This window comes from Muntiacus reevesi, chromosome 8 (assembly GCF_963930625.1).
Source record: "Muntiacus reevesi chromosome 8, mMunRee1.1, whole genome shotgun sequence".
In the NCBI taxonomy this organism is placed as follows: Eukaryota; Metazoa; Chordata; class Mammalia; order Artiodactyla; family Cervidae; genus Muntiacus; species Muntiacus reevesi.
In genome coordinates this window covers 35,594,494-35,607,371 of record NC_089256.1, presented here as the reverse complement: position 1 = coordinate 35,607,371, position 12,878 = coordinate 35,594,494, and the positions used below count along the sequence as shown (strand labels likewise).

The window sequence follows — 12,878 nt, the reverse complement described above, 5'->3', positions numbered from 1 at the left end:
TCCTTATTGCCAAATTCAGACTGAAATTGAAGAAAGTGGAGAAAATCACTAGACTATTCAGGTCTGACCTAAATCAAACCCCTTATGACTATACAGTGGAAGTGAGAAATAGATTTAAGGGATTAGGTCTGATAGACAGAGTGCCTGATGAACTATGGATGGAGGTTCATGACATTGTACAGGAGGAGACAGGAATTAAGACTATCCCCAAGAAAAAGAAATGTAAAAAAGCAAAATGACTGTCTGAGGAGGACTTACAAATAGCTGTGAAAAGAAAGGACGTGAAAAGCAAAGGAGAAAAGGAAAGATATACCCATTTGAATGCAGAGTTCCAAAGAATAGCAAGGAGAGATAAGAAAGCCTTCCTCAGCAATCAATGCAAAGAAATAAAGGAAAACAACAGAATGGGAAAGACTAGAGATCTCTTCAAGAAAATTAGAGATACTAAGGGAACTTTTCATGCAAAGATGGGCACAATAAAGGACAGAAATGGTATGGACCTAAGAGAAGCAGAAGACATTAAGAAGAGGTGGCAAGAATACACAGAAGAACTGTACAAAAAAGATCTTCGCAACCCAGATAATCACAATGGTATGATCACTCACCTAGAGTCAGACACCCTGGAATGTGAGGTTAAGTGGGCCTTAGGAAGTATCGTTACAAACAAAGCTAGTGGAGGTGATGGAATTCCAGTTGAGCTATTTCAACTCCTGAAAGACGATGCTGTTAAAATGCTGCACTCAATATGCCAGCAAATTTGGAAAACTCAGCAATGGCCACAGGACTGGAAAAGGTCAATTTTCATTCCAATCCCAAAGAAAGGCAATGCCAAAGAATGCTCAAATTACCACACAATTGCACTCATCCCACACGCTAGTAAAGTCATGCTCAAAATTCTCCAAACTAGGCTTTAGCAATACGTGAACCGTGAACTTCCAGATGTTCAAGCTGGTTTTAGAAAAGGCAGAGGAACCAGAGATCAAATTGCCAACATCCGATGGATCATCGAAAAAGCAAGAGAGTTCCAGAAAAACATCTATTTCTGCTTTATTGACTATACCAAAGCCTTTGACTCTGTAGATCACAATAAACTGTGGAAAATTCTGAAAGAGATGGGAATACCAGACCACCTGACCTGCCTCTTGAGAAACCTGTATGCAGGTCAGGAAGCAACAGTTAGAACTGGACATGGAACAACAGACTGGTTCCAAATAGGAAAAGGAGTACGTCAAGGTTGTATATTGTCACCCTGCTTATTTAACTTATATGCAGAGTACATCATGACAAACGCTGGGCTGGAGGAAGCGAAGGCTGGAGTCAAGATTTCCGGGAGAAATATCAATAACCAGATACGCAGAATATACCACCTTTATGGCAAAAAGTGAAGAGGAACTAAAAAACCTCTTGATGAAAGTGAAAGAGGAAAGTGAAAAAGTTGGCTTAAAGCTCAACATTCAGAAAACTAAGATCATGGCATCTGGTCCCATCACTTCATGGCAAATAGATGGGGAAACAGTGGAAACAGTGGCGGACTTTATTTTTCTGGGCTCCAAAATCACTGCAGATGGTGATTGCAGCCATGAAATTAAAAGGCGCTTACTCCTTGGAAGGAAAGTTATGACCAACCTAGACAGCCTATGAAAAAGCAGACATTACTTTGCCAACAAAGGTCTGTCTGGTCAAGGCTATGGTTTTCCCAGTGGTCATGTATGGATGTGAGAGTTGGACTGTGAAGAAAGCTGAGTGCCGAAGAATTGGTGCTTTTGAACTGTGGTGTTGGAGAAGACTCTTGAGAGTCCCTTGGACTGCAAGGAGATCCAACCAGTCCATCCTAAAGGAGATCAGTCCTGGGTGTTCATTGGAAGGACTGATGCTGAAGCTGAAACTCCAGTACTTTGGGCACCTCATGCGAAGAGCTGACTCGTTGGAAAAGACCCTGATACTGGGAGGGACTGGGGGCAGGAGGAGAAGGGGACGACAGAGGATGAGATGGTTGGATGGCATCACCGACTCGATGGACATGAGTCTGAGTAAACTCCGGGTGTTGGTGATGGACAGGGAGGCCTGGCGTGTTGCAGTTCATGGGATTGCAAAGAGTCAGACATGACACAGCGACTGAACTAAACTGATTTGTCAATTATAATTCCAAGAAAGGGTTGATACAAAAATATAGAAGGAATTCATATAATTCTATATCAAAACCCCAAACATCCCAATTAAACAATGGGCAGAAGACCTAAAACAGACAGTTTTCCAAAGCAGACATGCAGAAGGCCAACAGGCACATGAGAAGATGCTCAAATAACTATCACTGGGGAAATGAGCTGTCAGCTCACACCTGTAAGAATGCCTGTCATACAAGAAGACATAAATGACAGGTGTTGGCAAGGCTGTGGAGAAGAGGGAAACCTCAGGTGCTGTTGGTGGAAATTAAATGTAAATATGGCCCCTAAAGAAAGCAGTGTGGAAGTGCCTCAGAAGATTTAAAATAGAAATACCAGGTGTGTGCTCAGTTGTGTATGATCCAACAATTCTGAGTATTTATCTGAAAATGAAAACACCGATATGAAAATATATATGCACCCCTGTAATCACTGCAGCACTGCTGACTACAACCAAGACCCGGAAACACCTAGGTGTCCATCAATACAGGCATGGAGACAGAAGGTGTGGTGTGCTGCCAATGGGATATTACTCGGCCATAAAAATGATAAGATCCCAGCCCTTGTAGCAGCACGGCTGAACCTGGAGGGTATTTCGCTATGTGAAGTAAGTCGGGGAGGAAACACATTCTGTTTGATTTCATGTATAGGTAGAAGCTAAAGGAGAAAACAAAAGAACAAAACAGAATAAGACAGAAACACACTGGTGGTTGCCAGAGGGGAGAGGGTTTGGGTGTGGAATAAAAAGGTGAAAGGGGTTAAGAGGTAGAAACTTCTGGCTACATGAAAAAAAAGTAAACTTCTGGCCACAAACTAAATAAGTCACAGCGGTACAAGATTACACATGGGGGATACAGTCAATAATATTGCAATAACTTTGTGTGGTTCTGGATGGTTTGTTGTAGTGATCATTTTACAAGATCTAAAAATACTGAATCACTATGTTGAACATCTTAATTTAATATTGTGTGTTAATTATAACTCAATTTAAAGACAAAGAATAGATGCAGGGAGAACCATTACATCACTTTTCTCTGATCGTGGTCAGGGAGCAATGTCTCAGCGTGTAACTCCCCTCTCATACACAACCTACAGGCAGGTGAAAGCAAGTTGACTCTTTGTGAGTATGAAACTTTTTTATTTAATTATGTTTAACATACAGGTGTTATCTAATGCATGTGACCACTCTGGGAAGCTTTCCATTAATTGTGTCTATAAACGTGCTTGTTTCACTCAAGGGTCAAGACTATGGAGTGTGTAGTTTTGTAGCTACACCATCGAGGCCTGGTGCTTGGTGTGTGGAGAATGTATTGCTCAGGGGTTTGGAGTATTGAGATGAATCAATCCACCGTAAACTACCCATGCAGCATCAAAGACATCACAAGTGGAGAAGAACTGCTAAACGTGGGTGTTTCTCAAGGTGCTCTTGTCTCTGTTCAGGAATCTTCTCTAAATGTTGGTGTAACCTGTTGTGGAGATGGCATTTCCAGGACCCAGAGGCCATTGACCCTCAGGATCCTAGGGAACTCTCTGTCTTGTTACTAAAGAGAAGGGGAGACTGAAGGAGGAGACTTTATTTTTTATGCTGATCAGGTTATATGAAATAATGGAAAACTGAGGGGAAAAAATGGACTAACCAACACACTTAAAATGTAATAAGCTTCCCATCAAAAAAATGGTCAGAAGACCTAAATAAACATGTCTCCAAAGAAGACACACCAACGGTCAATAGGCACACAGAAAGAGGCCCACTAGCACTAGTTATTAGAGAAATGCAAATCAAAACTATAATGAGGTATCATCTCACAACAATCAGAACAGCCATCAGGAAAAAACTGCAGTCAATAAATGGGAAAGAGGGTGTGGAGGAAAGGGAGCCCTCCTACACTGCTGGTGTGGGTGTGAAGTGGTGCAGCCACCGCAGAGAAGGGTCAGAAGGCTCCTTAAAAACTGAACTAGAGTCACCATAGGATCCAGCAACCCCGCTCCTCGGCATGTATCTGGGAAAGATGAAAACTCTAATTCAAAGAGATACACCCACCTCTGTGTTCACAGCAGCACCATTTACAATAACCAAGATTTGGAAGCAACCTAAATGTCCGTCAACAGATGAATAAAAAAGATGTGGTATGTATAAGCAATGGAATACTGCTCAGCCATAAAAATGAATAGAGTAACACCATCTGCAGCACCGTGGATGGACCTGGAGGCTATCGTATGACATTGCTTACGTGTGCAATCTAAAAAAATGAATGTATTTACAAAACAGAAACAGACACAGGGACAGAAAACAAACTGTGGAGACCAAAGGGAGAGTGGGAGGGATAAATGAGGAATCTGGGATTAACAAACACACTGCACTGTATATAAGATCAACAACAAGGACCTGCTACAGAACAAGGGAACCATACTCAATATCATATGATAACCCAAAAAGAAACTGAAGAGGAATACATACATATGTGTGACTGAATCACAGTTATACTGTGATTGTTGTATATCTGAAACATTGTAAGTCAACTATACTTCAATTACTGCTGCTGCTAAGTCGCGTCAGTCGTGTCCGACTCTGTGTGACCCGATAGACGGCAGCCCACCAGGCTCCCCCATCCCTGGGATTCTCCAGGCAAGAACACTGGGGTGGGTCGCCAGTGCCTTCTCCGATACTTCAATTTAAAAAATGGTAAAAAATTTCAGGACCTCCCTAGCAGTCCAGTGGTTAGGAACCCATGCTTCCACTGCAGGGGGCATGGGTTTGATCCCTGGTTGGAGAACTAAGATCCCGTATGCCATGCAGCACAGCCAAAAAAATTAAAAAAAAAAAAAATTTCATCGAGTAACCCCCTGGTGAGGTAAAACTGGCATTGCCATTTGTCGCTCCACAGCCACACCACAGGTGAGAGTCCATATGTGCACACCCAGAAGGCATCTCATGCAGCCATATCAGTATCTGATCTCCCGTGTGTCAGCACTATTAATTTTGGAAAACTTATTTTAGATACTCTTCGGTCATTATTTATCTCAAAATTCTAATGTTAAGGCAAACTAAATTTCACAACCAACAACAGAAGAGTCTGTGCTAAAATCAGTTTACCATGAGAAGCTGTGAAGCAAATTTCTCATAATCCCCATAGACAGAAATAGCTAAATTAATCTCTGTCATTATTGGGGTCATCAGGAGATATGAATAACGGCAAACATATAAAATATACTGAGTGCATAAAATGAGTAATTAGCATGATGTCAGACAGTGCTAGCTTGCCTTTTCACAAACTCAGAACATATTTTATACATTTTAATTAACTGGATGAGCTGCCACTCTATAAAGTTACACAATTCATCAGAGTTCTAGATTCATAGCTCACTGTGACGTGCATACCTTTTGACTATCTCTTAAAATGCTTTCTTTGTTTTTATTTCAAAATGGGCTGACAATCAGTCTACTCTTTATCCAGATATTCTGGTAATGCTGTCTGTCACTTGATAGTTTGTAAGCACTTGTGAGAGAAGGTATATATCCAGAAGGCAAAATCAGAAAGACACAAACCAATTAAAGAGAGAGTTAAAACGTATCAGACACAGTGGGGCATCTGGGCATGAAGGCAGAGGATGAAGACAGGAGAGGAGGGGAGAGCAGAGATAAAGGGCTGAACAGTGTGGCAGAGTGGCCATAGGAGCTTTAAGAGCAAGGATACAGAGTGAAGTTATATTCACACTGTTTGCATTTCCATGATGCAAATGTTCCTCCTTCTAATATCCATAGACCAAACTTTCACAAAGGATTCAACCCACCAGAAACTCTGTGATTGGATATTTTTGCTTGTGTGGGTGTGGAAATTAAGGAGAGGGGCTGGGCCCACCTTGGTCTGACACCAGAGCAGTTGCAGCCATAGTCATAGGTAATCGTCAGAATAGAATCTCCACACCCGACCAAAGTCACAGTATCCTTAGAAATAGCACAAGAGTCTACATATATGCATCAATGGGAAAAAGACCGAGGGAGGGGATATACGCATACATACAGCAGAAACTAATACAACATTTAAAGCAATTATACCCCAATAAAAAAAAATAGCACAAGACTTCTCCCCCAGCGTATAAAATTATTGGTAAGTATGGTCCAAGTTTACCTAGCCTTTAGAAGGCATAGGAACCCAGGATCTTGGTGGTTTTGTCGCTAAGTCATGTTGGACTCTTTGCAACTCCAAGGACTGTGGCCTGCCAGGCTCCTCTGTCCATGGGGATTCTCCAGGCAAGAATACTGGAGTGGGTTGCCATGCCCTCCTCCAGGGGATCTTCCCCAACCAGGGATAGAACCCACATCTCCTGCGTTGCAGATTGTCTCCTGCGTTGCAGATTGTCTCCTGCATTGCAGGTGGATTCTTTACCAACTGAGCCACCAGGATCTTGAATATAGTGTAAATATAAATTTTGAGTGATACAAGATGAGGAACTATAAAAAATAAAGATTTCAAAAATAAATAAATAAAGATTTCAGAGCTCCAGTTCCCATTTGCCCTTAACAATGTAGCTCATAAGGGGTTCTCTGTTATTTCAGCTATAGTGAAATAGCTAATATTGAGCTAAAAATAATTATAAAGCTGGACAAAACATAAAATAACAGTTTAAAAAGCAAAGGAGAACAGCCAACTCAGGTCAGACTTGAAGGGCTATGACCCCTGAGAAAATGGAAGGCCGTGAGTTTGTAGGCCAGAATCCTGGAATAGGTGACCCTTCCCTTCTCCAGGGGATCTTCCCACCCCAGGGATCGAACCCAGGTCTCCCACATTGCAGGTGGACTCTCCACTCGCTGAGCCACCAGCGAAGCCCCAAGGGTCACGTTTATCCAGGTGTTTTTCTGAGGGAACCTATGGCTTCACTGTGAGGCCGCATAGAGTAGAAGAGAAAGGAACAGTCTTTCTGGAGGAGAGCAATCCATGTGTCCCCAGACTTCCGGGATTGGAGGAGTGAACCCAGAGAGGAGGCCCCTCCCGTGGCCCCCAGGGGTCAGCTGGCTCCTCACTTAGGTGCATGGGGCAGTCTCCAAGGACCCCGGGGATTCGGTTCCCTCATGATGCTCGGGAGGCGCAGGTGGGAGGTCAAGGCGTGTCAAACAGGAGGAGCTTTGGGGAACACCCAGGGAGTTTAGCTGAGGTTCTGAAACATGTCTTAGGACTGAGAGCTGTACCACCAGGGTCGGCGCAAAACCGAAGCAGATCAACCTAACAAAGCCTAGGAGGAACTGTAGACAGGACGAAAGCGATTTGTTGGGTGATCTCTCTGCCTGTCCCAGGAAAACATAGCCCTACTAGAAGGAAAATAATAGGAACCCTTTTTTCATGGGTGGCTCAGATGGTAAAGAGTCTGCCTACAGTGTGGGAGACCTGGGTTTGATTCTTGGGTCAGGAAGATCCCCTCGAGAAGGAAATGGCAACCCACTCCAGCATTCTTGCCTGGAAAATCCCATGGAAGGAGGAGCCTGGCAGGCTACAGTCCATGGAGTTGGAAAGAGTCGGACATGACTGAGTGACTTGACTTTTTTCATAAACAACATCTACACTGAAGCAAAGTCATGATATCTGTTTGAAAAATAGTAGGGGAGGGCAAGTGACCTCAAAAGCAAAAAAACAAAACCCCAAAAGAAATAACAGATAAAGAAAACAGTCTCACTGGCCATTCAGACACTGGAGGCATAAAATCACTGTGATGAATGTTTCAGCAAAGACAAAAAGAGGATTAAAAAATGGATTAAAGGTAAGACTCTTTAAACTTAACTGAATGAAACAAAACTTGGGGTTGAGAGCCAATATTTTCCATTTGTCCATGTTGAGGACATGTTGGCTATTTCTTTGCTAGTGGTAAAGAACCTGACTGTCAATGCAGGAGACGTGGGGTTCAATCCCTGGGTCAGAAAGATACCCTGGAAGGGGATATATATATGTGGGTTGCTATATAACCCATGGCAACCCACTCCAGTATTCTTGCCTGGAAATTTCCATGGACAGAGGAGCTTGTGTGTGTGATCACACACATGTTACTTAACCATTCTGCACCTGTTTTCCGTCCTGTAAAACCTGACTGACACTTAGCTTCAACAGTGGCTTTCGGCACTAGATAAAATGTTTTACACCGACAGAGTCCTTAACACAAAAAGTTTTGAAATAAATATTTACACCTCCTTTGCTGTTTGCCACCATCCATGGAGAGATGTACACATTCAGATCCGGTAATCCTGAACTTCAGAAAGGGGTACCACCTACGTTCTGCCTGCCATTTGCTATCTTCAACCAAGAGGAAGTCATACAACTTGGATTCCCTCTTTCCCGACAATTTGGAGAATGCTGATGACGATGTCCCCACAATATGGGTTAGCCAAAACAAAAGCCTCGCTTCTTAAACCCTTAGGGGAAAAATCGAGTATAGTAAGTATGTGGGTCAGAGCTGAAGGCAGCAGATGAAGGCGTCTGCTGATAGAGAGCGATATACATACATGCTCTGGCCTGCCTTCCAACAATCATTCCTATTAAGTCATTTGTCTCTGACACATTTAATGAAGTCATGTTCACGAGCGGCTTAATCACAGGACACAGTTTGGTACATATTTGACAGGAAAGCTGTTTGTATAAACTGAAACATGTAGCAAATATATAATTTCATAAAATGTTCATTATGCTTCCAGGGTGACAACCTTGGGTTTGAATCCTCTCATACATATTTACTCATTTTAAGATAGACTGTTTTGAGTCACGGTTAACAAATAAAAAGATATTCTTAAGCAAAATGCACATCAAGCCAGTGGAGTAGGGAATACACACGCACGCAGCAAGCTCCGAACCATATAACCTATCTGGAAATCTTTAAGTTCGGGAGAAATCACACCTCTCTAGCTAAATATTATATGCCCCTGACATTCACCCTGGTTATAAGCAATGAAAATAAACAAGAAAAAAATTAAGAGAACTCCTCCATAAATCATACTTTTCTAAAATATTGACAACATGCTCCCAGTTTGACTCCTGGCTAATTGCTCAATTAGTGACTGGACAGTTCCACCTTATCTACTCAAAAGACTTTTTGAAGTGAGGTCAGAACATGTTCTTTGCTGTTATAAATGATCTCCAGGCCCCGTGTGTTTGGGTCTCAGCAGGAATTAGAAGGGAGACTTACATCACTCTCGTGACCTTCTCGAAGGTTGTATGTGAGGTCATGCTGAATGTCTTCCACAAATTTGTGAGCGTATTCTGGGTAAAGGTCCAGCACTTCAAAGAGCCCTTTGAGGATGATACACTGGAGATCACAGTAGGTCAGCGCCTTCACATCCGCGTTGGTCTTGATCACTTGGTCCTTAATTGATAGATTGGCTCCAATTAAATCTCCTTTCCCTTGAAACAGTGAGAAAAGAGACACGTCGCTTGAAAGACGTCATTTGATTTACAGGCTTCATTTCTCTGAAATTGCACTCAAAGGGGAGAGGAACCTTTATCTGGGGCAGGGTTTCTCAGCCTCGGCAGGGTTGAGATTTGGGGCCCCATCATTCTGTACAGGGTGGAATCTTCAGCGGCATCTCACATCACCCATCCTCAGATATAACAACCCCAAGTATCTGCAGACATTGCCAAACATCCCTTGGCACTCTGAACCACACCCAGTCGAGGATAAAGCCTAGGATATGGGGAGTTAGAAATCGTAGGTCACACGTGGGCTCACGTCAGGTGCCCCGCAGGATTCAGTAAATGACTCTAGACAAAGCAGTTGACGTTTTTGGTCACAGCTGCTTTAACTATTCAAAGGAAATAATAATGCCTCAGTTTTTCTGAGTAAAAATGTTTTGGGATTTTGAAGTAAGACCATCAAGAGGTATATTAATCATGTTGATTCTAGTACTTTGGACAATAATATAAGCATCACCATCTGCTTTCTAATACATTCCAGTTGTTTTATTTATCTCTGGACACGTCTGCAAGACGGGGGGCGGGTGTGAAGGGGGAGAGTCGAGAGGCAAAGGCAACTCCTGGGCATCGTGAACAGTGAAATATACTACATAAAAATGCAGAACAAGGGCACAGTTCTAATGCTCCATGACAGTGTGAAAACCCCATTTTCTCCAGCAAGAAAAGAAAGTGAATAAATAAAAACTGTGAGCCCTTCCACTGCAGGAGAAAGGGTCTGACGCGACTTTGTTCACATTCTCTCTCACCCCAGCGCCAGCACCTCTGATATTTGTCTGTAACACCTCTGCCCATCGGTCTTAAACTGGGACCCAGCTTATCTCCTTGAGTTTGCTGATTAGATCATATTGGACAATTTCTCTGAATCTTTAAAATTTTGAACTTGATTTGAATCAGTCTAACCTAGCAGGAAGGTGAGCATAATTGTAAGTGCTGGCAAAGAGCTGATTACAGCGTCAGTTTTATTTTAGACAGAGCCATTAACGCACAGAGCCATTAATGCACTCAGCGTCCGTGTGAGAAATCTGAAAGGAAATCCATTCAGTTCTCAGACAAGCTTAGGTTAAAAGCTGAGGTAATATGACCAAGTTCACAAAGAACACTGGCCTTGGACTCAAGGCTACAACTCAGGAGTTTCTGCTTTATCTTTGTTCTTAAACATTATCATGCCTGTGCTTTATTTTTCCAAATGGTCACTTTGTTCCATTTTGTAGGGAACCAACAACCAACAATTTGCCAGCCAAAACCCACCAAGCAAATAATATCTTTGGAATGTTGTAGAACAAACTGTCCCAACCATTCTTCATTCAATTAATTTTTAAACTTCTAAATGTTTATTTTTTTATTTTGCTCAGAATTTCTGGAAACAGTTCCTGGCATGCAGGAGGCTTCAATAAAAGTCTGTTTTATTGAACTTGACAGTAAAAGGAGATCTGCCAACTTATCCATGAATATCTGAGACATTCATAAGTATTTGTGGCAGACCAAAAACTCAAATTATTGAATTATTTCTAGGTATTATCTTTTTAAAACCTTGAAATCGAGCCTGTTTGGCAGAAGAAAAAAGACTAAACTCTATATTTATAGACCCTGAGAGAATAAACAGCACATGGTGCTGAAGAATTTATTGTCAGCAGTACTAACTTGGCAATTTTTTCTTCTTGCGTGTTTTGTTAGAAATCTAAATTACTGCTCAAAAATTCAAAGTCGAGTCCTGATGTAAAATGTAAATATGGCCAGGCTGGACTGAACACAGCACATTTTCAAGTTTTATATGCTGAGGCTGCTCAGTCCCTCAGTCGTGACTGGCTCTATGTGACCACGTGGACTGCAGCCCGCCAGCCTCCTCTATCTACGGGATTCTCCAGGCAAGAAGACTGGAGTGGGTTGCCATGCCCTCCTCCAGGGGATCTTCCCGACCCAGGGATCAAACCCGGGTCTCCTGCATTGCAGGCAGATTCTTTACTGCTGAGCCACCAGGGAAGCCCCAACTTTGCATCCCTGAGGAGAATTTACCTTGACGCACCAGGCTGCCATGATGAGAATTCACATTTTCTACTGGTGTTTGGAAAAACGTTAGGGTCATCCTACTCTTGTACCTTGAGATCACCACAGAACGGTGATTTCAGCCACAAAGGCCCCAGCATCTTGCTAACTTGGCATCCTAGAAAGAATTCTGTTTTTTCATCTATTCAGTGGATATTTATAGATCATTGACCTGTGTGCTGGGCCTTGTGTGGAGCCTAATTTTCAACCTCACTAATTTTACAACTTTGTGGATTACTCACTATCTAGATTTAGAGCCTAGATCTAAGATTCTTAATTACTCTGGGCTTCAGTATCCTTATTTCTAAAGGAAGAGAAGGTTTTTGTGGTGGTCCCTTGCAGTCTCTACTGGGGCTTCCCTGGTAGCTCAGCTGGTAAAGAATCCACCTGCAATGCAGGAGACCCTGGTTCAATTCCTGGGTCGGGAAGATCCCCTGGAGAAGGGATAGGCTACCCACTCCAGTATTCTTGGGCTTCCCCGGTGGCTCAGATGGTGAAGGATCTGCCTGCAATGCGGGAGACCTGGGTTTGATCCCTGGGTTAGGAAGATCCCCTGGAGGAGGGCATGGCAACCCACTCCAGTACTCTTGCCTGGAGAATCCCATGGACAGAGGAGCCTGGTGGGCTGCAGTCCACGGGGTCGCAGAGTCAGACACGACTGAGCGGCTAAGCCCAGCACAGCAGCACAGTCTCTATTCCCCAGAATTCAGTTTCTGATATTTACTAATCAGTAATTCTTCCATTGGACGAAAAAAAAAAAAGTTGATGGGAGGCATCTGCAAAGCTTCCTGGTTAGAGCCATAGCTTACGTTTAATTGTAATTAGGCAGACTAACGCCATCTGAGAGCAGCGCATTCACTGGAGCTTTGTCATCTTCCTTTAAATCACAGTGAAGACCTTGGTGGGAAAATACAACTACTGGGACATGAAATGAAGGTGTGCAGGCAAACAAATTCTATCCCTGTAACAAATCCCTGCCTCTCTATCAACTGCATCAGATTAAGAGATGCCGTCAACAATTGATTAGACAATGGAATTGCTTGAATAAATTTTGGCTTGACAGGTGCTTGGTGATAGGTTTCTTTTACAATATTATGTATTAATTCATTTTGTTGGCAGAGTGAACATGTATTAAATATCTATATTTAAGCAATGTGCTAAAGTTTATCAGAGTCAATATTGATTTATATTGGCTGATAAGACAATATTACCATAGGGAAAG

The 12,878-nt window shown here is 42.6% G+C and overlaps 1 protein-coding gene across 1 annotated transcript in view; it reads right to left on the bottom strand.

Annotated features, from left to right (window-relative positions):
• KCNH8 (potassium voltage-gated channel subfamily H member 8) overlaps window positions 1-12,878 on the bottom strand; it is a 445,541-nt gene that overhangs the window by 75,603 nt on the left and 357,060 nt on the right. The window contains exon 11 of the mRNA XM_065943173.1: window positions 9,330-9,544. Coding sequence (XP_065799245.1) covers window positions 9,330-9,544 — 215 coding nt within the window. The remainder of the gene's footprint in view (window positions 1-9,329; window positions 9,545-12,878) is intronic.